Genomic DNA, 24,281 nt, shown 5'->3' on the forward strand with positions numbered 1-24,281 from the left:
GCATTTCGTCGGTGCTTCTATTATTTATACCATAATTTTAAAAGTTGCTTTTAGTTTTAGTATTTTGCACACACTATGTTTAGGTATTTATATGCACATAAATTCTTATATGTGGACATCTTGACGTTATTATTGTGCAGTTGTCATATATTTTATCTATTATCTCTCTCTATTTTTCTCCTTATTTACAATAACATCCGCATAATAATAACGTACGGACATCCAAATAAGATATATATATATACTTACTTATATATTTGTGTAAAGAATGGTACGTACCATAAAAATCCTTAGTTTGCTTATCTTTGAAGGGAAGAAATAATGTATCAATCAGTTTCTGTCTTGGTTGAGGATGATCACCCTACTAAATAATTGTCCTCGGGACGTCCTTGCATTGATTTAACACTAATTAAGAAAGGTCGTGTGGGTGCATTTTTTTTAATTAAGAAACACCCACCCCCCCAAAACCCCAAACCTTTCAAAGATATGAGGAAGATTTGGTATATTCTCAAAACACGACTCTAGATATATTAATTTGTACCAAGTCCAAAAGGGTTTTTTTTTCTTTCTATTCTTTTAATTGGGCGATTAATTAATTATGATATCAATTTTATATGCAAATAAACCTAATATTTTGTTGTCGCTTACCCCACTAGTCTTCAATATGGTGGAAGAAGCCTGAACCTTGACTGGCTCAAAGTCCATATGGGTTTTTAACCAAATTCACTTTTTTTCTGAATATGGAAAAGTCTTTTAGAAGGAAGTGATACAAAGAGTGTAACCCAAGTTAATCATAAAAGAATAAAAGGGTCCTCTTTCTTCTTCTTTTCTTTTTATTTTTCATTTTAATTTTAAAATTTTGGCAGAGTATTTTAGAAGGGATTGATGCAAAGAGTAGAGCTCAAGTTAGTTTTTTTTTTTGAAAAAAAAAGAGAAAGCAGAAGAAAGCCCATCATTGCCATGAGGCCCAAATGAGACATGCTTCGGCTGTGAAGTCACTTTTATTAACCTTTCTCTCCCTTTTTTATAAAATTATTTTTTTAATTAATCTCCACATTAATACATTGATTTGCTGGTACACTTTCCCAATTCGAGCACACTTGAGGAGCACTATAGGTTTTTTTTTTGTTCTTTGATTTTGACCAGAAAGCTCGAATGGCATTAGGTGGTGGAGATTTGAGGGTATCATCGTAAAGTAATGGGATTAATAGCCTACCCCATCCGCTATGTTAGAAATGACAGCTGGTGATTACCCACTTTGCATAAAGTCCATGCTGTAATGCCATTTAGGCATTTACCATCATCTCACCATTTTGGAATTTTCAGCGTTAATTTATCGATATACGATACGATACGTAGTTCAATCATCAAATGTTAACATCAACTATCAAATGTTTGTAAAAATATTAACATCAGTCGTTAAATGTTTGTAACATACGAATTCTATGGTAGCGGACAAGTAATTCATACCATTACCACCATGATTGGTGAGAGTGGCCCCAAATATTTCAACCCGCGTGGACCTACACTAAAGCTATGTGTCAAAAAATTAAAAGCACTAAAACTAATCATTCACTCTTTGTTCTACCAAAAGGGGGAAGTCTCTCACAAAAGTGACCCTAAATTACTGAGTTGCGCCAAATTTTTTATTGCCTTGTAGTTGTACGTATAAATATATAGTCTTTTGGGTACGGTGTCACCTACATGCAGGAATTGCATCAATTTGGGTCTAAACAGTGATGCATTAAAATGCAACATTTTTCTAGTTTCAGGTAATAGTTAAGGATATGGTGGATATGAATCATATGCTGAAATTTGAATTATGTCAATCCCATTCACTCATAATCTGACAATAACAAACAATTTAATGGGAAGAAAAGGGTAGATTTCGACACAAGGTGAACATATATGCGAGGTGCTTGAAATGTTTAATGTGAATAATTCTAAGCAACTTCAATAATAAATTAGAGTTCGTCTATTGTAGTAACTCGTATAAATCCATTAAGATTCAATGGTTGAAATGTGTTCTTATTTGACTTGTTTCAATTCGTTCCGTGAATGTTAGTACTATCTTTTTGAACTCCTTAAAGTGAGCTTCATACCAACTTATGCAATAATATCTTCATTACCTAAATCAACTCGAACGATTAGTAAACTCAATCGCTCTCTCGCAGCACATCTACTCTAACCTTATCGTACTTGTACACCCTTATCGAAACTTATTACTAAATCGGACATATGTAATTACACACTTGGCAAGTAATGACAACCAAATCACATCCCCATAATTGTCAGTGAGACAAGGTTAACAAATCTGGCAATTTTAATTAGGTTACCAAGCATGAGAAAATAGCATCTCGACCTAGGTAAAAATATGGAAAAGAAAATCCAGGAATTTGTCCACATACAAAAATGTAATAAATAATGTTCCCACTGAATCACTAGTAGTTTATCAAAACCTCTCACCTCTGAGAAGGTTCCTGGTTAAAAAAAACAACTGGTATGACATAGAAGGAAAACCAAAACCACACCCGTCAAGAAATGGAAAAAAAAACAAAGAAAAAAAGGAAAAATAAAATAAAAAAAGAGAAAGGCAAGCATGTGTTGTGATGGATATACTGCCAAATATGACCGACTAATATTTTTAAATTTTAAATACGTTGCCATGTTGGGCGGGCAGTAATTTTCAAACGTCTACGCGTAACGGGGAGGGTAGGGGAGGGGCTAAGGATAACGGCGTAACGCGTTTAGGCGTGTAAGAAAGGGACAAGAAGGTCGCTGTTTTGAGGGAAAACGGAGGGCTGGAATTCCGTTAAAGAAACACTTTGGGGAAGAGGGGGTGGGTTAAAAATAAGAGCAGTAAAAGGTAAAAAAGAAACGGCGGTTAAAGGCTGACAAAAGGCGCAGAGAGGCTTCTATAAGTAATCTCTTGTCTCAGTCGCTCAGAGAAACAGAAAGCAAGCAAGCGAAAAGCAGAGAGCCCGAGAAGCTGAAAGCGAAAAAGTAATACCGAAACCCCACCTCCATTTTTTTTATTTTTTTTATTGCATTTTTTGGGCATTTGATTTGCTTTGTTTTGCTCTGTTTTGTATTTATTTTTATTTTCTTGCATTTTCGCGGTGAAAAATTTAAAAATGGAAAAGGGCAAAAAAGGTGTGAGAGAGCGGTGGGAGGGGAGAGGAGAGGAGAGGAAGGTGTGGGGCCCGTGGGGAGGCTTGAAGATGACGATAGTAAAAGACAGCTAGCAATGAAGGAGGAGGCTCACCTACCATTTTACACAACATCACTCTCTTTCTTCTTCCTTTTTAGCCCTTTCCTTCTCTCTCTCTCTCCTTTCAAAACTCAATTCACTTCTTCATTCAAAACCCATTCTCTCTCTCTCTCTTCTTTCTCCATTCCTTATATTCAACCAGGAATAGGGTTTTGGTAGTTTAGGGCTTCGTTTGGATTTTGGTCTCTGCTGCTTTGGTTTCGTTTCCTCTTGAGTTTTTGTTTAGGCGGGAGTGAATTTGAGTTCAAAACCAAAACTCAACAGGTTTGGCCCTGCATTTCTCCACTCTCTCTCTCCACAACTTTCACAGTTTCAGTAGCGTCGGCAATGGATGCGCTCCATTTTCCTTATTTTCACACCCCTCTTTTGAATTCGCTGTTTGGTTGCTCAGAAAATGACGGAAAACACTCCTTAATATTTTCTCCTCCTTTCACTCATTTTCGAGTAAAAAAAAAAGAAGAAGAATTTTATTCGTGTTTCGTTCGCATTCACTTGAGAAATTGAACGCATTTTGAACTGGTTTTTGCTCTCTGCCTCTGCTTCCTCTTGTTCAAATTTCTCTCTCTTTTTATTTCCTTTTTTCAGCCAAAAATTCCTTATCTTGGTTTTCAAGAAAAGAAAAACAACAAAAAGCAAAATTCGGAGTTTGAGTCGGTACCAGCTGGTGCTACCCTACGCCATGTGTTGGTGTCACTTTACTGAAAGCTCCCAATTCACCTTGATTTTCGCCTCTTTTTAATTTTCGTCATTTTTTTCTTCCAGAAATTTAAGTCATCAGTGTGAAATAAGTAAAGTGGAACCGGAAGAACCTTTGCGTTTAATTGCGTATCGCTGCTAAAATGCGCCACGCGCTTTATGCGCCACATTGCCTATAAAAAATACAACTTCAAATTCAAATTCTACAAAGTGATTTTGTCGCTGATTTTTGGCTTTTCGTTCTTATTTTGTATTATCTCAGGACAATTTTTCAGAGACAATGATCGGACCGAACTTCATCGACGAGATAGACTGCGGGAGCTTCTTTGACACCATTGACGACCTCCTCGACTTCCCAAACGACGACGTCGAGTCCGGACTGGGCCCCGCCCCTGACTGCAACGCTGCGTTTAACAACTCCCTCTGGCCCAACCAGTCCGGCTCGCTCCCGGCTCCCAACGACGCCGTTTTCTCAGCCGGCAACTCCGCCTCCGACCTCTCTGCCGAGCTCTCCGTTCCGGTGAGTCACACTCCCTCCCTCTCGCTATCTCTCTCGGTGCTTCCGTGGCATTTAGCAGTGTCGGTTTCACGGGATTTGCGTGAAATGAATGTGACGATGACGTCATAAGTTGAAATTAGGACAGTTTTTATTTTTTATTTACATGATTTTCGTAGAATTGACGTGCCAGGCTGGCAAGCCCGCGTAAAGGTGGGCATGGTCCTCTGGTGCAGCATGTGGTGGGTGGGTGGTGTTGAGAGGATAGTGTTGTTCGTGAATGATTGGATGTGGTAAAAAAGGATTTAGGGTATTTTAGTCATTTGACCACGTAACGACGTCGTAGTATGTCGGTGGGGGGGGGTTACAGTTTGAATAGTTTCATTTCATATTTGCGCGGTGAAAAATTGAAATGGGCGTGACATGTGACATGTCACGTGATGAGTACACTCAAATTCCAAAGAGCGGGTATTATGGTCAATATTCTTCATGTACATGCTTCTCTGTTGGGTTTTTTTTCCTTTTCTTTTCATCTTCTTCTTGAACTGGGAACTTAATTGGCCTGAATTTCATTTCTTTGTTGTGACAGATTGAAGACATAGTTCAATTGGAATGGCTGTCGAACTTTGTTGAGGATTCCTTCTCTGGTGGAAGCCTCACCATCAACAAACCAGACTCCTTCATCAACAAGGACACATCCCACCGCCAGTTCCAGACCTCCAGCCCAATTTCTGTGCTTGATAGCAGTAGCTCTTGCTCAGGTGACAAGAATGTGCCTCAAAGTCCTGGACCGGTCGCTGCTCCTGGTAAGCGTGGACGTGCTCGCAGCAAGCGTCCACGCCCGGCCACCTTCAACCCCCGCTCCGCAATTCAACTCATTTCCCCTGCTTCCTCTGTTACTGAGGCAGAGGGTCCCCAGGCTGAGCCATTCCTTGCCCCAAAGATCCCTTCTGATTCTGAGAATTTTGCAGAGTCTCGTCCTGTGATCAAGATACCAAAACAAGCTTCTGGGGAGCAGAAGAAGAAGAAGAAGCTCAAGGTGTCGCTTCCCCTGGCTCCCTTCGAGGGGAATCAAAATTCCGGTCCTACACAGGCAGCAGTGAGAAAATGCTTGCATTGTGAGATTACTAAGACACCCCAGTGGAGGGCAGGCCCAATGGGACCAAAAACCCTATGCAATGCCTGCGGCGTCCGCTACAAGTCAGGCCGGCTCTTTCCTGAGTACCGGCCTGCTGCCAGTCCTACTTTTGTTCCATCCTTGCACTCCAATTCCCATAAGAAGGTTCTTGAGATGAGAACCAAGGGTGGCGAGTTGGTTGTTTTTGGAGAGACTGCAACAGCTATGAACGAAACTCCCGAACTCATTCCGAATACTAACAGCAGCATCTCCATGGATTACATGTGATGTGAGGGAGCATGTAGAGGATAATATTCCTAGTTGGATACACAGTTTCCTTCTCTCTTCCTCTGTTATGTTATTTGTCTTAGTGTCATTTCATTTCTTTGTTCATTGGTTTTTTGTACAGGGATGGAATGGGGGGGAAAATAGGAGCAAATTAGATGACCATATATTTAGCTAGTAGAGGAGAGACCTGAAAAAAAAGGGGGGGGTAGAGAGATGCAAGTTTAATGGTAGACTTTAGATGTAGTGATGATGATGGCTAGTAGTTCTTTAAGGTTTTTAGAAGTTGAGTCTGTGTTGTCTCCTTCAGCATTCATTTTCCTTTTATCTTCCTTTGCAAGGGAATTCTTTTTGCAGTTCATTTGTAGTAGCAAAATTCTGAAATGAGTACTGGAATTTGAGATTTCTTATGGTTTCTTTCTTTCGCTATTATTTTCGGGTTTTTGGGTTTTGCCCTTTTATTGCCCTACTGAACCAACCAAAATGACCCAGAAGTTTTGCTTGAAGAAGCAGGAAAGCATAATCAAATGATGACGGTTGGTTGCTGCATCATTCAGCTTTGTATACAAATATTATCAATTGGTGGTGCTTTTAGTCATCAATTTTGTGCACATTTCGAGTTTGCAAGAGGGTCATCAATCATCCCTCATCAACAATTTGATGAGAAGTTGAGAACAAAATATGTCAAATCCGCAAGACTTCCTTACAATTATTTAAGAAAAGGCACATGGTTCTGTTTGGATACTGACACAATAACGCAAATGGGCCTACTAGCTAGGGCTCTGTTTGGCATATGATGGATTTGAACCTATAATCCCTTAAACCCTATCACATTTTTTCCAAGTTCATGAAATGAAGTATGACATATGGTCATGGGTCAATTTCCTAATATTCACACATATTATTTATTCCATCCTTACCATATAAGTAGGGGCTCCTACGTTTTTTACACCCCCCCCCAAAAAAAAAGGACGCTCATCCGTTCCTGCTAATAGCAGTGTGACAGAAGTTTTTCTTTTTATATTTTTGATAAATTATTTTTGCATATGTGTCAAACTGTGATCCGTCAGAAAAAAAGAGTATCTCCTTTGATTAATCTTTGAAATTAATTAAGTTTGAAATAGTAAGAGGTTGGAAGATTCACAATCCATAGATATATTTTTATTGGTGCATGGATCTGATTCTGATTTGCTCAGTTGGGCAATTGCGTAATGTTTTTCCTTAACTGATTAACTAAGTTTTTAAAGGTGGCATGCTTTGCCAATTTTGCCTGTGTGGTGCTAAGAATGCGCTAATAAATAATGCTTTTATGTTCTCTGCAACACCGTTGCTTAAAGGCTAATGAACCCCTCATGATCAAAACAAGAAGAAGGGCTCTTTTTATTTTATTTTATTTTTAATATAAAAAGAGAAATGATTCAGATGAAGATGTTGATGGAACAAAGCCAGTGAAAAGTCATTATATATATACAAAGAAAGAGAAGGTCGTCTTTCAATTATGGTTAAGAGTTTCACATGCCACATCTGACGAAACGAACTCATTAAGATGGCATTGAAATCAAAGTTAGGAGGACATTACTTTAGTAATTAAGTATTATTATCATTAGTTACTGGCCAAAGTCATTGCTACACAGTTAGGGTTGGCAGGTTAAAGTTGAACTTGAAAGTTGAAGTGACCCAACTTGGGTCGGAATTAAGGACATAATTGACAATGCGAAAGATACGAGAAATTTGACTTACTAATTCACTTATGTTATAACACATGTATATATGTTAATACCAAATTTCAAAATATAAACTCGTTATTCATTGCGTATTATGATTTGGATGAATTAGTAATATCATGTGAAGAGACATTGAGTTACACGTAAAAATTTACCCAAATTATACCCTTTGGACTTGGGTTTTTGGGGTAGAAATCTTGATTAATGTAGCTAAGGTTGTATGTCAAGGACTTTGGCAAGACGTCTCAATCTGACCAAACGCAAACCAAATGAAAGAAAAAGATCAACTTTATTACCAACAATGATAGTATTGATTATGCGCATAAACCAAACAGGATTACCATCAATCATTTCAGATAATTACTTTCATTTTTTCAAGCTGACTGGACTGCTAATCATATGATATGATATCATCTCAAATGCATGTTCTAAGTAATGCTTCGTTGGGAAGTTTTGATAGGACATTGCAATGACATTAAAAAATAATAATAAAAACCCATCAAAAAGAAAAAATTAACCATTTGTGTGAGACATGAGAATGAAAAGTCTGGGCAACCTAATAAGTTTGGTTTAAATAATGTTGGGTAGTTAAACCTAATTGCAAAACAATGCTACTGGTTTTTCAGTTTTCAATGATGACTTAAACAATGCCACATTTGGGGGACATGATTTAATGTGCAAATATGGGGTTGGCCCCAAATTTGACTATGGTGACCCAAAGGCTGAACCAAAAATCCTCTGCACAAAGTCCAAACTGGTCACTGTTGAGTTGGACTGCCACCAAGCTTATAGGATAGGCCCAATGCTTATACTTAAGTTCAAATGTATTGTAGATTTGCACTGGGAAAAAAAGAAGGGGGAAAAAAAAAAGAATAGTCTCAGAACCTTACTTTGATTGTTACATGTGATGTGTAACGTTTATTATTATTATTTATGGAGAGCCCTGATCAAGCAGAACATGTACTACAATGCAGTTCCAGCTCTGTAAATCCTCAAATTCAGCCACTTCTGCCCCTTCAGATTGAAGAGGTCGCAGTTCTGCCCGTTCAAAAGTCTCCCAAGGCTTGAAATAAACTAAAGCTCTGCCGAAATTAAACTTTGGTATTGATTTACAGCTGAAGCTAAGCAGTCGAAGTTGTTGACAGTTCAGTCCAGCACAGACATACCCAGTCCAGCTTGGATCAGAGTCTATCTAGGCAGAAATGGAATCCCAGCTTTCTTTTTGTCTTTCTAGAGTTGATTCTCCCATTTCTAGTTTTGTAAAGGGCAATTCTGCCTAAAAATAGTCCACTTTATTATCATTTATTCTGATTAGAACTACCAATCTTGTACTGAGATAAATTGTGAAGTCCTCACCAGTCTGAGGCAGGAAAAGAACTTACTTGGGAGATATTCCTCACCCAAATTCACAATCGCTTGTTTAGAAATCAGTAACTTGGGGCGCAAGTTATCTGTTTCAAAGAAAGTTTGCTAGGGTTTTCATTGCTATCAGTGGCACGCTCACACACTAAAGAAAGCTGACTTGTTGACCAGTCAATGGTTTTCAAGGCAGGGAGAACTTTACCTTTCCATCACAGGAACAAACCTAAAACGGGTGAATATAAATATATGAAGATATGAGGATTGAAAAATAATTATGATAACAAAGAATGGGTGCTAAATTACAAAATATATATATGGAACAATATCTTCTTCCTCTTCCTCTTCCTCTTTCTCTTGGGAGGCTTAGACTTTCTAAGTGTGGCGAATGGAAGCATGGTATATTTTTCAACCATGAGACTTATTACAATAACGGTATATTATTTGTGGATCTAACAAGTATTTCTATAAAGAGTATACTACTCAAAGGTCCACTGTATTCTATGGAAGTTTTTAGTTGTACTGACATGATGATTTCTCTGAAGAATTGTGGAGATTTGGTTGAACCAGAAGATCAAGAACAAGAAGGTATTACTGAATGCCCCATGTCTTAAGAAACTAATGAGAATCTGACTAAGGCTGAAGAATCAAATGGGAGAGATTTTGTTAACTTGAAAACATAGACGGAGCCAATATGTGTTTTTGTCTCCGAAATCATATTAACCACATAATACACAGATTTCCTAACCGAAGGGAAGGAGAGTAAATGAGGAAACCATATTAGTCTCGGAATATACTACATAGTGTAATATATGCATAAGTATTAATATTATACATCTCAATTTTCTATCCCTTCTTTTCTGGGTGTTATCAGTCTTCTAAGTTGATTAAGAATGAATTTTAAGTAGAAGAAGGAAATAGAAGAATACTACAATGAAAATGGTTGGTTGTTTATGCATTTAAGGAAGTTGAATACACACACACGCACCACGGTCCACACCCCACACACACACTAGCAGAAAAACAACAACATTTCTTCTCTAGATCACTTGCAATATTGAGAATAGAGAGGAAACAAGTAAATTCCAACAACAAATATATAATTGCACTTAAAGAATCACATTAAGGATATACACTCACTCCTGAAAAGCCTAGGGTGAAAATTTAAATTGTGCTCTGTGTGGTGGTGAGTAATTTCTTTAACTAATAGTAATACTTTGTTGTATTGATATTTAAAGTATCAAGTTATGGTGAAGTTAGGCCCCCTTAATTTTGCTTTTCTTTCGTAAAGGATATTTTTCAAAGCCCAAACATTTAGCTGGTGCCCAAGGCCTGAAATAAAACCCACACTGGAATTTCAAATCCTGCAGCAAACCCAACAATTTTCTCTGGCCTTATTTTTTTTGGTGTCGTGCCTTTTGAAAAATGGAAGATTTCGGATTCAGATGTTACAATGCCCCTCTGTCATTGAAATGCCTATCAAACTTGAAAACTCGACACTTGGGTTCAGTGGTGTTCATGTTGTTAGAATTCTTTAGTAAATGCCTTATCTAAAGCTCTTAGATGAAGTCATATTTCTTAACCGTTGGATCAAATTGGTTAGCTGTTATATCAAATTAGTCAGTTTGATCCAACTGTTAAGAAATAGGACCTCATCTAAGGGCCTTAGATAACGTCCTCACTATAGAATGACTCGTTGGTGGTGTTGTTTTGAGATTGGGCTACACCTTTTCCAGCCATATTGTTGAAGATAAAAGCCCTTTATTGGAGATGTCCCAATTGAATCGTCATTAATCTTCTTTAGGCCCATATCTTTTTCTTTTTTTTCCAATTGAAAAAACTTGTAATGAATCATTGTGTGTGCACCATGAGAAAGTAGATGGATGTTGATTGTTGAATTAATCCTGTCAAGTTATAACTCATGAGGTTTACAAGCCGGTTATGAACTTTAGTTGTCGGTGAGTGGGTCGCACATGGGCAGGAAAGCGATGTTACTTTATTCAAGGTAAACAAAAAAAGTTGAGTTGCACACATGACATATTGTCACTTGACATATTTTCTCGTAACCGACTTAAGGTGGAGCCAAATTGTTACAATTTCACAAGGTGCATATGGTAAACTTTTATGCTGACTCACAAATTATGGCCGGCAGGCAGTCAAATTTGATAAAATTGTCCCCAACCTCACGTGTGACAACTTCTTTTTTGGTCATAAGATTGTTTTATAAAATAAACATTAGTACAAAGAACAAGTGCGAAACTGAAAGCAAGCAACAAACATTGTAAACTTGGGATCATAAATCAGCCATTTTAATTTAGAGAGTCAATGGCTCGATTGAATTGATCTTTGTCAGTCATAAATATTAATAAAAATAATAAATAAAACTTAGCGGCTAAGTTGACTAATTAATTAAGGCTTAATTGAGTGTGGAACCGAGAGCAGCGGCCATGGCTGGCAGAGCGGCATGTGAGAGAGAGAGAGAGAGAGCAGCCACTGCGTATGTCATGTGGTCGCCATGTGTAAGCATTCAATGTCTTTGATGTTAATGTGTACAGTATATATATGTTCATGCAAATGGCATTGCATGTTTTGACGACGACTATATTGCTCTCAGCAACTTGGGGACCAGAAAATTTATTGCTTTGATTTGTTTTGCTTTGCTTTGCAAACCCCTTAATGCGTTTTTAATGCAATTATTGTAGCTCCTCACCCACGCTAAGAGCTTGATTAAAAACCCTGAACTTGCTACCTCAAAGCCATCGAAATATAATAAACACTTTGTAATATCAACTTGACTGGTTCACACCAATCTGTCTAGTCTACCTATAGGAAATTGCATTTATCATTAAAATGGAGAGAAAATGAAGGTTACCATGACCCGACCTACTCCAATAAGACTCGTGTTTAATGGAAATGACAAGTCTGACATCACCGGATTATGATCTTTAAGCGACATTTCACAATATATTATAATCACTTCTACAACGCGCTTAGAATTTGAAATTTCTTCCAATGAAGTGGAGAAAAATGTCATAGTAAGCGAATAATTGATGGGTAGTGTATGTCAATTTTGACTCATTCAAATATCATATAGCGATTTACGAGATGCTAATTACCGTATTAACTAAAAGAGCATAATAAAATAGGTTTATTCCAATAGCAATCAAAATTTTCTTTTTCTCTACCCTCCAAAATTGGCCTGAGCTTTCTTTTTGTTTTTTTAGTCTAGAGTTACGTACGGGGGCTGAGTTTTTCACAAATTTTACTGTTGTAGGGCCAACAGAAGAAACGACACAGATTCGGACGTGGGACCCAGTCACCTAGACGCGTCATGTTTCCATTATCCCATCCCCATCTATCTCACTGACGAGATTTACAACAGGACATGGGGCCCATCGGGAAACTATCTAAAGTTCGATGCAGCCATGTGGAGGAAGTGCACCCGCTCGTTTACAAATGTCGTTGAAAATGAAAACATTACGTTAGTAGATCCGGTGAATGGTAGCGACTGCTTCTATTGCTTTGAGTTGTGACTCAGCTTTGTCACTTGTCGGTGTTCCCTCTTTTACTCGATGCCGATTCAATCGAACGGTAAAATCAAAATTAACATTTAACTTCTTTTCTTTATTTTGATACGCCAACGTTTTAATTTTATTTTAAAAATTAAAAAAATAATGAGTAATTGTGTTCCATAAAAATAAGATATATTACTTGATATTTTGAATATTTATCATTCTCTACTGTTTGCTTTATATATATAGATTCATTCGCTTTTTTATTTTTATTCTTTTATGGACATAAATTTCAACATTGTTTCTATACAAACGATATTGGAATAGGAAAATCGAACTTAGGACATGATCCTTTGCAATTGTTAATATTCTCTTAGAGTTATCATAATATTGTTTTTATTTAAAACGTGCTTACTAATAATTAACCAGGTAAAAAAAAACTCACTTATATGGACTTCAATATCGAGTCACATGAAAAATAATGTCAAAAGTATATTCACAACACCTAATCAAATGTACATTTTAGAAATTCTACGTGTTCCTTATTTTCAAAGTTAAAAGTATCCGTCTAACTATTAGTTCAATCACACGTGTAAATGGAGGAAATGTGAAAATTGTTTCCCATTCCATTCTAGAAGAAGTAGTGCATTTTGACTTTTGAGTACTCAAAAATAGCAATGCGATCTCCATTATTGTTGCTTGAAAGAGAAGAAATTAATAATCACAATTCAACTTCACAAACTGGTTCCAAGTTCTAGACAATTCCCTCAATCCTCACACCATTCTAAATAATTTTGTGGCAAAAGTCCTTATCAAAGGTCCATACGAGAAGGACAATGAACCCCAAGTGACAAGACAACACTCATTTACAGACCCTTTGAATGGTGCATAGGGTTGGTCAGGAGGCACTTGTGGTGTTTGTGGTTATGGCGGAGACTAAGAAAAATGCCCAACCACATTGACGAGAGGCCACATTAATTAAACATAATAAATTGTTGGGGTCAAGTCGTAAAAGTTTGGTGAGGAAGAAGATATGTTCAGGGTTTTGATGAGATTTTTAGACAAAATTTGTGTTGCTGTCAGGTGTCTGCATCTCCTCCAACTGGTTAGGTCTGATCCCTCCCTCCATGTCCATTTGCAGCACATATGTCTGGTTTCTACGTACGTCTTCTTTTAACAGTTTTGGTTCTCTAGAATGTTTGCTAGGGTTTATAATTCTATCAAGTTGGATGGAGGCAAAATTGATTTTAATTTCACAGAGAGAGAGATATATATAGAAATGAACCACGTGCATGTCACATGATTGAAACCCTAAACGCTTTTGCATTTTCATATTTGAGAAAACTAACTATCCCTTATTAGACCGACCGAAGTCATTAGCCGAGTGATTTGGCTTTTCTTTATATCCCATCTTTTTGTCATATTAATTTGTCCTAATGTATTAGACGTCGCTTTTGGTGCCTCCATTATCGAGTTCATTCTTTAATCCAAAAATCACACTAATTCTTGCCTTAATCTCTTACGTAAAAATCGATTAGTTATATATAAAATTGAACGGTCGTGGTGTGTATGAGGGGAAATTCCATCCGATACTCTCATAAAATTAAGACCACATAAAATCACGAATTTATAACAATTTTAAATTTCATTACAACATAACATGTAATCAATTAGTTAGAAAATTAAATAGTCTTGGTACGTATGAGTAGGAATTCCATCCGATATTCTGGTAAAATTTAGACCACATAAAATTACACGAATGTATAACAACTTTGAATTTTATTACAACCTAAAATGTAACATGTTAGACTCTATCTACTTTATATATTTAGGGCATGACAACTTTTTTTTTCTTTATTGGTTAGGTGATAAAAAAAAAACTAAATGAAAAAGATAATGTGAAAAGAGAGATTCAAAAACCTGGTAGTTGAGATGATCTTGTCCTGTTCTTAGCCTTAGAAATAGCACGACAAGATCATGTCCAGGAGCAACAAATCTGGGACACAACAAACAACCAGTGAAGAGATATGGACACGTCACACGTTGGGGGTTGACTGTGGCCTATTGACCAGGGTTTATATTGTACTACAACTCAAACTTAACCTGGATTAAGTTAACTTAAGTCACTAAACTCGAACTTAACCTTGGTTAGCCCCGAAGAGTTAGGGCCTCAGACAGTAAAAACTTGACCATAGGAGTCCACGTACTTTGGTTAAAACCACTGCCTTGATTTCAGCAGTTGCATGAATGTCGCCGTCTTGTAACAATTTTGCGATTTATTAGCATACTCAAATTTATTTTATTTTTTCATTTTTCCAATCCCATTTTAATTAGTTATATTTTATGATTTCATATATTCAATTAATTGGATAATTTTTTTAATAAACCTGTTTTTATTACGAGTTTGTTGTTCTATATTTTATTGAATAATGCTATAGAACTCAAAAATTTCCCACATTATTAGTTGGAAAATTTGAGAGAATTAATTATTGTTATTTGTTATGTGGAGGGGTTTACGCTTTAGTCAAACTTGCCGATGTGTTGTGTGTGAAAAACACGAGTTGACTTTTGTAAATTTCGTTAATTTAATTTACAAGCGTTAAGCTTCCTATATTCCTGAAATCGAGTAAGAGAATGTAACATGAAGGCGTGACAAACTTTACTAAATTCTTCAATGAGCATAATAACGTTTGATCAAGACACAAAGTTTGTGACAAAAGAAAAAGGAAGAGGTAAAAGGTTTTAAAAAGAATGTGGTTTTTAGAGAGCACAAACACAAATACATTGTGTTATTTACTACCCTTTTGGGTTGGGGCCTGATTTACACAAGTTGAAATCTGGTGGATTTATTGAGTTTCTCTGACTTTTGACTTGAGATATGAGTTTTCATGGCTTCCAAAGTGCGAGACACTAAAATAAATGGCCTTGAAATTTGTAGGAAGTGTTCACTACTACTAATGAGCTTCTTTAATGGAGCATGAGCTTAAATTTATTGGAATGTTTAATGCCACTTAATTAGGTTACTTTGTTCCATGAGCCTTGTGCCTTCCAAGTAACATTGACTTTGTTTGCACATGTTTCATCAAAAATACATAGAAAATAAATAGACACAAGCAAAACAAATAAAATGTTATCAATATTTAAACAGAAATTGTGAAAAAAGAACAGAAAAAGAAGAGAGAGAGAGAGATAGAGATGAGAAAGGGAATTCACCTGAAAATTTGGCAAAGCCACTTGGACTTTTGCGATCCGAAACTATCGAAAATAGCACGTAAATCTCTGGACCCGCGATAATAATAAAATAAAATAAGAATAATATAAAAAAGGGGGAGGCTTTTGCCTTTTGGTATGTGTCTCTTGTCGTCTAAATCTCTCTCTCACACACACTCCTAACACAGTCTGCTCTGGTCGGCAACGAAGCTTCAGCCTCAGCAACACCCTTCTTCTTCTTCTGCCTTCACTTGTTGTTTCTATGCGTCTCTGAGAGAACCCACTTGAGCTTTTCACACAGACAGAGAAGCCGACCCTTTACAGTTCACATCCACAAAGTCACAGCACACACCAACTCTCTAGATTTTTTGGACTTCATATTTCAGAGGAATTCCAAATCCTGGTGGACTTTCATCTGTCATATTTCTGCTTCTTCTGAAAGAGAGGTAATCATTGATTCTTGTTAACTTGTCTTGCTTAAATCTCATGTTTCTGTTCTGTTAGTTGGTTCTTGTTGTTTCCAAATTTCTTGGCTTTTCTGTGTGTTCTCATAAATCCCAGCAATTGAACTTGAAAAGTTCCTGGATTTTTCATTGACCATTAGCTTGTGTTTGATACTTTGATACTTTCCTTCTCCAGTTGTCAGTTTCTTTTCTGCTATTTTTAAACAAATTTAAATTCTGTTTTGAGTTTTTTTTTCTTTTAAGAAATTATGGCTTTTCTTCCCTTACCAATAATAACATATCTAACTTGAAGTTTTTTTTCCTTTTGTTTTTGTAATTCTCACGTATTAACAGCTGCATTTTCACTGAGGCAAGCAATAAGCCATACAAGGAATTTTTATGCTGTAAAGGTTCAATAGTTTGTTTGACATTATGATTACAGTAATGGATTCTGTAAGAGATCCCATGAACAACAACTCAAAGAATTGGTTGGATTCTAAATTCTGGCATGCCTGCGCTGGTGGCATGGTTCAAATGCCACACATCAACTCTAAAGTCTTCTACTTCCCTCAGGGACATGCTGAGTGTGCCCATGGGAAAGTAGATTTTGGGAATTGTAGAATTCCTCCACTCATTCTTTCCAGGATATCTGCTATTACATATATGGCAGATCATGAAACGGATGAGGTTTATGCAAAAATGAGGCTGATACCAATAAGAGAGAATGCTTTTGATCTTGAGGATGAGTTTGTGGAAAACAATGGAACAGTTGAGAATCCTGAAAAACCCACATCATTTGCCAAGACATTGACCCAATCTGATGCTAACAACGGGGGAGGGTTCTCCGTGCCTCGTTACTGCGCAGAGACTATCTTCCCACGCTTGGATTACTCCGCTGAGCCACCTGTTCAGACCATTCTTGCAAAGGATGTGCACGGTGAGATTTGGAAGTTTAGGCATATTTATAGAGGTACTCCTCGTCGTCACCTCTTGACAACAGGATGGAGTAATTTTGTGAACCAGAAGAAGCTTGTTGCTGGAGATTCTATTGTGTTTTTCAGAGCAGAAAGTGGGGATCTTTGTGTTGGAATTAGAAGGGCTAAAAGAGGAATTGGTGGTGGACCTGAATACCCTTCTGGATGGAACCCTGCAGCTGAAAATTCTGGCTCTCATTATCCGGGTTATTCTGGCTTCCCAAGGGAGAATGGCAATCACTTGATGGAAAGAAATTCTAGTGGCGAATGGAGAGGTAAAATCAGGGCTGAATATGTTATTGAAGCTGCAACTCTTGCTGCCAGTGGCCAGCCCTTTGAGGTTGTGTACTATCCTCGTGCAAGCACACCAGAGTTTTGTGTTAAGGCCACATCCGTTAGAGCTGCAATGCAAATTCAATGGTGCTCAGGAATGAGGTTCAAAATGCCTTTTGAAACTGAGGATTCTTCTCGGATAAGCTGGTTCATGGGAACCATATCTTATGTTCGGGTTGCAGATCCCAGTCGTTGGCCTGAGTCTCCATGGCGCCTTCTACAGGTTGGTTACACGTACCTTCTACATAGTTTTTATTAGACAGAGCTTAACTTTTCAAATTTTGCATAAAACTTATCTTCACTAATGCTTCCCAAACTGTTGTAAAATTGTTCGCCTAGTATATATGCATGATATCAATTTTACTAAAACTGTTAGTAGACAAATATGAAGTTATCATCTTGTAAATCATTAAACAAAATATCATCATTTCAGGTTTCATGGGACGAGCCAGATCTGCTCCAAAATGTGAAACGTGTTAGCCCATGGTTGGTCGAATTGGTATCAAGCATACCAGCCATCCATCTTTCTCCCTTCTCTCCGCCAAGAAAGAAGCTGCGACTTCAACATAACCCAGACTATTCCCTTTTTAGCCAATTTCCAATGCCTTCAGTTTGTAGCAACTTCCTAAATTCGAGCAACCCCTTATGTAGTGTATCAGACAAAATATCAGCGGGCATACAGGGAGCCAGGCAAGCTCAATTTGAACTATCTTCATCGGATGTCTTCTTCAACAAACTTCATTCGGGTATGTTTCCAGTTGGTTTTCAAAAACTTGGTCATTTTGCCCCTTCTGGAATCCCTGAGGGCAACTTCATGCACGTGGCTGAAAGCAATGAGAATATTTCTTCTTGTCTGACAAAGGGAATTCCCTCCCAGAGTTTGAAGGGCAATGGTGAGATAAAGACGCCTCACATATTTTTGTTTGGTCAGCTAATTCTTACAGAGCAACAGATGTCTAAGAGCTCCTCTGGAAATTGTTCTGATGGCTCTGGCTCCGCATTACATCGCAATGGTTCAGTGGAAAATTCATCTGATGAAGGGTCTCCCTGGAACAGAGATCATCAGAAAAGCAATGTTAGTTTGGAGACAAGTTATTGCAAAGTGTTCATTGAATCGGGGGATGTGGGGACCCTTGATCTCTCTGTCCTTGGATCATACAAGGAATTGTATGGAAAGTTGGCCGACATGTTTGGCTTGAAAAATTCTGAGATGCTGAGAAATGTGCTCTACCGGGATGTAGAAGGTGCTATTAAACACACTGAAGATGAACCCTTCAGGTACTTTTGTGCATATTTATTGCTTTTGAAATCTTGTGCCTTATTTTTCTCTTTCTCGGCTTTCCAAGATGTGTATGAGCAATACTCATGATGTTTTGTGTGTTTTCTTGGTTGCTTTGGCAGTGAGTTTTTGAAGACAGCTAGAAGACTTTATATGGGCTGAGGTCCGTAATTGTGATGCTTCATGCCTTGGCTTCAGGACCAATGGATCTTGAAGATACCATAGAAGTAAATAAACTTCTCTGGTACATAACGGTACTCTTAGATTCAGGCAATGAAAATGTAGGAAGATAGAGAATGAGAAACTCTCCTTTATTGACATTATTGTACAGTTGCTTTTCTTGATCTTTCTTTTGATGTTTCAATTTTTGTAGTAAATCCGGGTTAAATCCCTCTCCACCAAATTGTGGATTATCCTAATTCAATTTCAAGTTATTTTTCTAGGGACCTGGTTATGTATTCTTTCTAAAAGCCAGATTCCAGCCTGCAAATTTCTTGCTCTATGTCTCTGTTCTTTTTTCTTTATTTTCTTTCATAAATAATATGGAAACAAATTTGAAAGCTTGGGTTGCAAAATGCTCCATGAATCTGTAATTATTTTATGTGAAGGGCATGGGAAACAAGTTGAAATTTCATTGTGAGGAAATGGCATCAAATTCATTGTGTTTTTCTCCCCACATAGGTTGAAATTTCAGACCACCTTGTGTTGGCGAAGAAAACAACAGCTTGTTTTTTCTGACATGTCATTTTTCACTTCTCTTCTGACCTATTAAGAATTAAAGCTTAATTTTACCTTTTTATTATTATTTAAAATTGAAGAAAGAAGGAGAAAAAACTTGTATATCATGGGGAGATCACTATTTTGGTATCCCAACCAATCACGTTTCGCTTATGATAACTTTTCTACATGACAAAAGTATGTTGAAAAAGTACATCTAATCTGAATAACATGGGAAAGAAATCACTCATAAAGTCTATTATATTTAATAGTAACGCGGCTATATAATCAAATGATTGTTTTTTTATCCAAAAAATATATATGTGTTTGTATCAAATGTAATATAATATAATATTTCAATTAATCAATTTGGGATATTGGAGTAAATTTAAATATTGAGAATAAGCTTGTGGCTGGAGTTGCATTGTGTTTTTCATACCAGACAGTGGGGTTCTTTGTGTTGGAATTAGAAGGGCTAAATAAAAGAGAAATTAGTGGTGGACCTGAATACCCTTATGGATGGAACCCTGCAACTTGAAATTCTGCCTCTCAGTATGGGGGTTGTTCTGGCTTTCCAAGGGAGAATGGCAATAGATTGATGGAAAGAAATTCTAGTGGTGAGGTGAGAGGAAAAATAAAGGCTGAATATGTTATTGAAGCTGCAACTCTTGCTGCCAGTGGCCAGCCCTTTGAGATCGTGTGCTATTCTTGTGCAAGCACACACCGAAGTTTTGTGTTAAGGCCTCGCTGTTAGAGTTGCAATGCAAATTCAGCAGTGCTCAGGAATGAGGTTCAAATGCCTTTTGAAACTGAGGGTTCTTATCGGATCAGCTGGTTCATAAGAACCATATCTTATGTTCAAGAGTCTCCATGGTGTCTTCTACACGTTGGTTACATGTACCTACTACATAGTTCTTATTAGGCCGAGCTTAACTTTCCAAATTTTGCATGAAACTGATCTTCATTAACGCTTCCAAACTATTTCAAAATTGTTAGCATAGTATATATGCATGATATCATAACTGTGATGCTTCATGCTTGCCCTCAGGACCAATGGATCTTGAAAATACCATAAAAGTAAATAAACTTCTCTGGTACATAACCGTACTTGTAGATTCAGGCAATGACATTGTAAGAAGATAGAGAATGAGAAAGTCTCCTTTATTGACATTATTGTACAGTTGCTTTTCTTGATCTTTGTTTTGATGTTTCACTTTCTTGTAGTAAATCCTAGCTAAATCCGTATCCACTAAATTGTGGATATTCTAATTCAATTTCAAGTTATTTTTCCACGGAAACTGGTTTATGTATTCTTTGTAAAAGCGAGATTCTAGTATGCAAATTTCTTGCTCTTTGTCTCTGTTATTTTTTTCTTTATTTTCTTTCATAAATGATATGGAAACAACTACCTGTAATTATTTTATTGTAACATCCCATATCGACTAACGGAGAGGGGGTGATGTGCCTTATATGTACATGCCCGCCTTCATCTTGCACGAGGCTTTTGGAAGCTCACTGGCTTCGGAGTCATAGAAACTCCGAAGTTAAGCGAGTTGGGGCTAGAGCAATCCTAGGATAAGTGACTCACTGGGATGTTGCTCGTGAGTTCCCAGAAACAAAAACCGTGAAGGCTTAATTTTACCCATATGAGTTGATATTTGTTGATATTTCACTTCTCTTATGACCTATTGAGAATTGGAGCTTAATTTTACCTTTCTTTTTTTTTTTTAAAACTGAAGAGATGAACTTGTATATTACGGAAATATCACTGTTTGCTATCCTTAATTAATTACTTCCGTCATATATGATAACTTTTTTACATGACAAAAGTATATGTAGAAAAAGTACCTCTCATGTGAATAACATGGGGAATAAGTCACTCATAATGTCCATTATATTTATTGTGAAATGCGCCTTTATAATCAAATGATTGTTATTTATCCAAATATATGTTGTATTGTATTGTATATCAAATGTAATATAATCTGATATTTCGGGTTGGGGTTTTGGGATATTGGACTAATTTAATTACCGAGAAATAAATTGAATCATATATTAAACCTGATACAAGCTCTTATTATTAATATACAAGTTCCTCTTCTTTTTTTGTCATTAAGTTCTTCTCCCATCAGACTCCTTTTTACATATAATATATCCTATTAAACCTACTGATACAGGTTTTGAGTCATTGAAAAGGTCGATGCTGTGAAAGATATAACTATTGACAGTCTATGCTAACAAGGCTCAGAATGTGTGGATGAACAATGAACCCTAATAAACTTTTAGAGGTCTTGATGACTGTAAAATGACAAGTTAGATAATCCCAACCATTTTAGTCCACTATTCTGCCGCAAATGTGGGAAGGTAAGGTCCCCTAGGCCTAAGATCCATTGGGATTTGAATTTTTTTACTTGTAAGGCTTTGAGACCATAAAAATCAACTAGCTTTGACAGTCAAATGAGCATTTCTGTTTTCCATTTCTAAATGCACTCCTAGAAATATGTCTTTGAGAAAGAGGGAAAAAAAAAAAGCATCAAGCAGACAGAGATTCGTGAGCCAAGTAATTCCACCCCTATGCTTACTTTGAATGGTTCATAGGGAAAAAGATTCTTATTATATTATGAATATAAAATTAAGATTGGTTTGACATTTACAAATCTCACAAGCAAGCTGGACCAACCCAACAGACAAACAACTTGGTAAGACAGCAAAGATGCAGAAACATCACACATTCTTTGTGCGTGGAATTTGGATCCTCATTTGACAAAAAAGGTTGTGTCTTTGCAACAACAAATTAATAAAGAAAAAAAATTGTTCACTTACACATGACATGAAATGAAAACCAGCTTAGTCAACAATAATATTAGACAGTAGTTTTGAAAATGGGAACTCATTTTAGGATTACAATGGTGCTGTGCTTTTCTCAAAATGTTATTTTAGTGACCAAGATCCAAGATTTCCATGGATGTGTCCCCTTAGTCAACTGTATCGATCAGATTTTCGACATAGGATTTTGCAAAAAAACTCCAACCTGTTTTCCATTTGCTCTTCTGTTTTTATATTCACCCGCACGCATTGCATGCGAAAAGAAACTCAAGGCTTAAGTCAACTCAAAACTTTGTCAAACAACATCGTGTTCGTGCTGCTTATAATTGTTTTTAATATGTTTATTAACTCTGAAGCGAAGGTTGAGCATGTGGAATATTTTAGAAGTACAACAAAACCTGAGGCCAAATCAAAAGGGTTCTTGGTGCTTTTTAGAGTAGATAGTCAGCATGTTCTATTGATTTGTTACGTATAAAGTCAAAAATAAACCTACTTGTACTACTTAGCTGCTTAACCTTGGATGGACTGTAAATTCATTGGAATTTAAATTTCACGTGAATTAACTTGATACGTGTGGTTTGCGAGTGATTGCATGTATTCAAAGTTTTCTTTAAGATCTTATATATGATGAGGGAGTGACCTGTGAAGCTTCCCTTTCTATGAAGAATATAAACTATTTGCTCCACAGTTATGGATCACGTCGTTATCAAATCTCTTATACAAGTGAGATGTATCTATGATTCAATCTTAACTCGATCTATGACATGTGTGATTTAGTGTGGTATATGTAGCTTATTGTTCATAACTTTACTAAATTTCAAAGTAACCAGACTCTACCTCAACCTTGGCCAAAAGGCTCAAAATTGGAACAATTAATTAGCATAGGATTATTGACAGCGTTTATTAAAATGTTCTAAATCGTTGGGTTAGAACAGTAACCATTGGGCCAATTTGGTATGTTCTCTTGGAACTAGGTCACCTCTTGAGCTAGGTCCTTTCTTTTGGTGGACTCATTTTATGGGTTAACCCAACCTCAGTCCTCTCCTTTTCTGATTTCGACCACTTTGCTTTTGGTATATTCGATTTCAGTTCACTGCGGACAAGACACCCCTTTGCTTATGGTCTTATTATTATAGACGATACTTTTTGGAAGATAGAGAGGATAACTCTACAAGTGTTATCTTCAAGACCTCACCCAGGATAACAACAACTATTTTTGGAGTTTATGAACGAAAATGTAACTCGGAAATTAGTTTATTAATACTAAAATGTTGGCCTTAAATCCGAACACTTGGTTTCAGCACAAAAGGTGACCAATTTCTTTAGTTAGTGTAGATAAGTAGATGATCGCATTGTTCTTTCATGGCACTTGTTTCAAAATGGGCGCTTATGAAATCAGGGCTGCTAATTAAAGTTTTCCAAGATTGGCAAACACATCTGCACCGCATAAGAGATTTCACAGGTAATCTTGCAAGGATTTGAAACAAGATTTCTTCGGATATAAAAACTACTCGCCCATCCCTTCTTCGTCGTCTACTTCTACACTTGAGAGTTGACATGCTGAAAACAAAAAGGCCTTCAGAACTCAACTGGTTTTAACAAGAAAATAATAAGACTCAGAGCATTCCAAAAGATCAGCATGACTAGAAAACAACTTCAGCAAAAGATCATCATGAAAGCACCCTTGCAAGTCGTGGTTGGAACTTTAAGTAAGCAACATAATAATGACATCCACGAAGTAAAAAGCATACCTGATTTATTTTCTTCAGTTCACCCTTTCAGAGCTCTAATAGGCTTCCTCCTCCTCCTCCTCGTTGGCGAGATCAACTTCAGTTTGCGTCTTGAGTTTCTTTAGGGTTTTATTCTTCTGGGTAAGGCTTTAGGGTTTTATAGTTGGATGTAATCTTTTTTTTTTTTTTCCTTTTTTTTTCTTTTTGTTGGAAGAGATGCCTTATTAGTTGGATATTGTAGTCCTTACATAAGATTACATTCCTTTTTTAGTAGACTGACTAGATATTATTTTTTCTTTGTTCCCATAC

The 24,281-nt window shown here is 36.9% G+C and overlaps 2 protein-coding genes across 4 annotated transcripts; both read left to right on the top strand.

Annotated features, from left to right (window-relative positions):
• On the top strand, nucleotides 2,923–6,280 carry LOC18786779 (GATA transcription factor 8). Of its 2 annotated transcripts, none has more exons than XM_020557069.1 (3): nucleotides 2,923–3,003; nucleotides 4,230–4,487; nucleotides 5,053–6,280. In XM_020557069.1, exons 2-3 carry the CDS (start codon nucleotides 4,248–4,250, stop codon nucleotides 5,866–5,868), a joined length of 1,056 nt encoding a protein of 351 aa, XP_020412658.1. In that variant the 5' UTR covers nucleotides 2,923–3,003; nucleotides 4,230–4,247; the 3' UTR covers nucleotides 5,869–6,280. The 2 variants fall into 2 exon arrangements, with proteins under 2 accessions (XP_020412658.1, XP_007218229.1); XM_007218167.2 differs by lacking the exon at nucleotides 2,923–3,003 and adding an exon at nucleotides 3,188–3,535.
• Nucleotides 15,466–19,201, top strand: LOC18784835 (auxin response factor 18). Of its 2 annotated transcripts, XM_020558694.1 has the most exons (4): nucleotides 15,466–16,116; nucleotides 16,468–17,643; nucleotides 17,854–18,698; nucleotides 18,822–19,201. In XM_020558694.1, exons 2-4 carry the CDS (start codon nucleotides 16,546–16,548, stop codon nucleotides 18,859–18,861), a joined length of 1,983 nt encoding a protein of 660 aa, XP_020414283.1. In that variant the 5' UTR covers nucleotides 15,466–16,116; nucleotides 16,468–16,545; the 3' UTR covers nucleotides 18,862–19,201. The 2 variants fall into 2 exon arrangements, with proteins under 2 accessions (XP_020414283.1, XP_020414284.1); XM_020558695.1 differs by lacking the exon at nucleotides 15,466–16,116 and having other exon boundaries at nucleotides 16,171–17,643.

The sequence above is a fragment of the Prunus persica genome, chromosome G2 (genome assembly GCF_000346465.2).
Source record: "Prunus persica cultivar Lovell chromosome G2, Prunus_persica_NCBIv2, whole genome shotgun sequence".
Taxonomy (NCBI): domain Eukaryota; kingdom Viridiplantae; phylum Streptophyta; class Magnoliopsida; order Rosales; family Rosaceae; genus Prunus; species Prunus persica.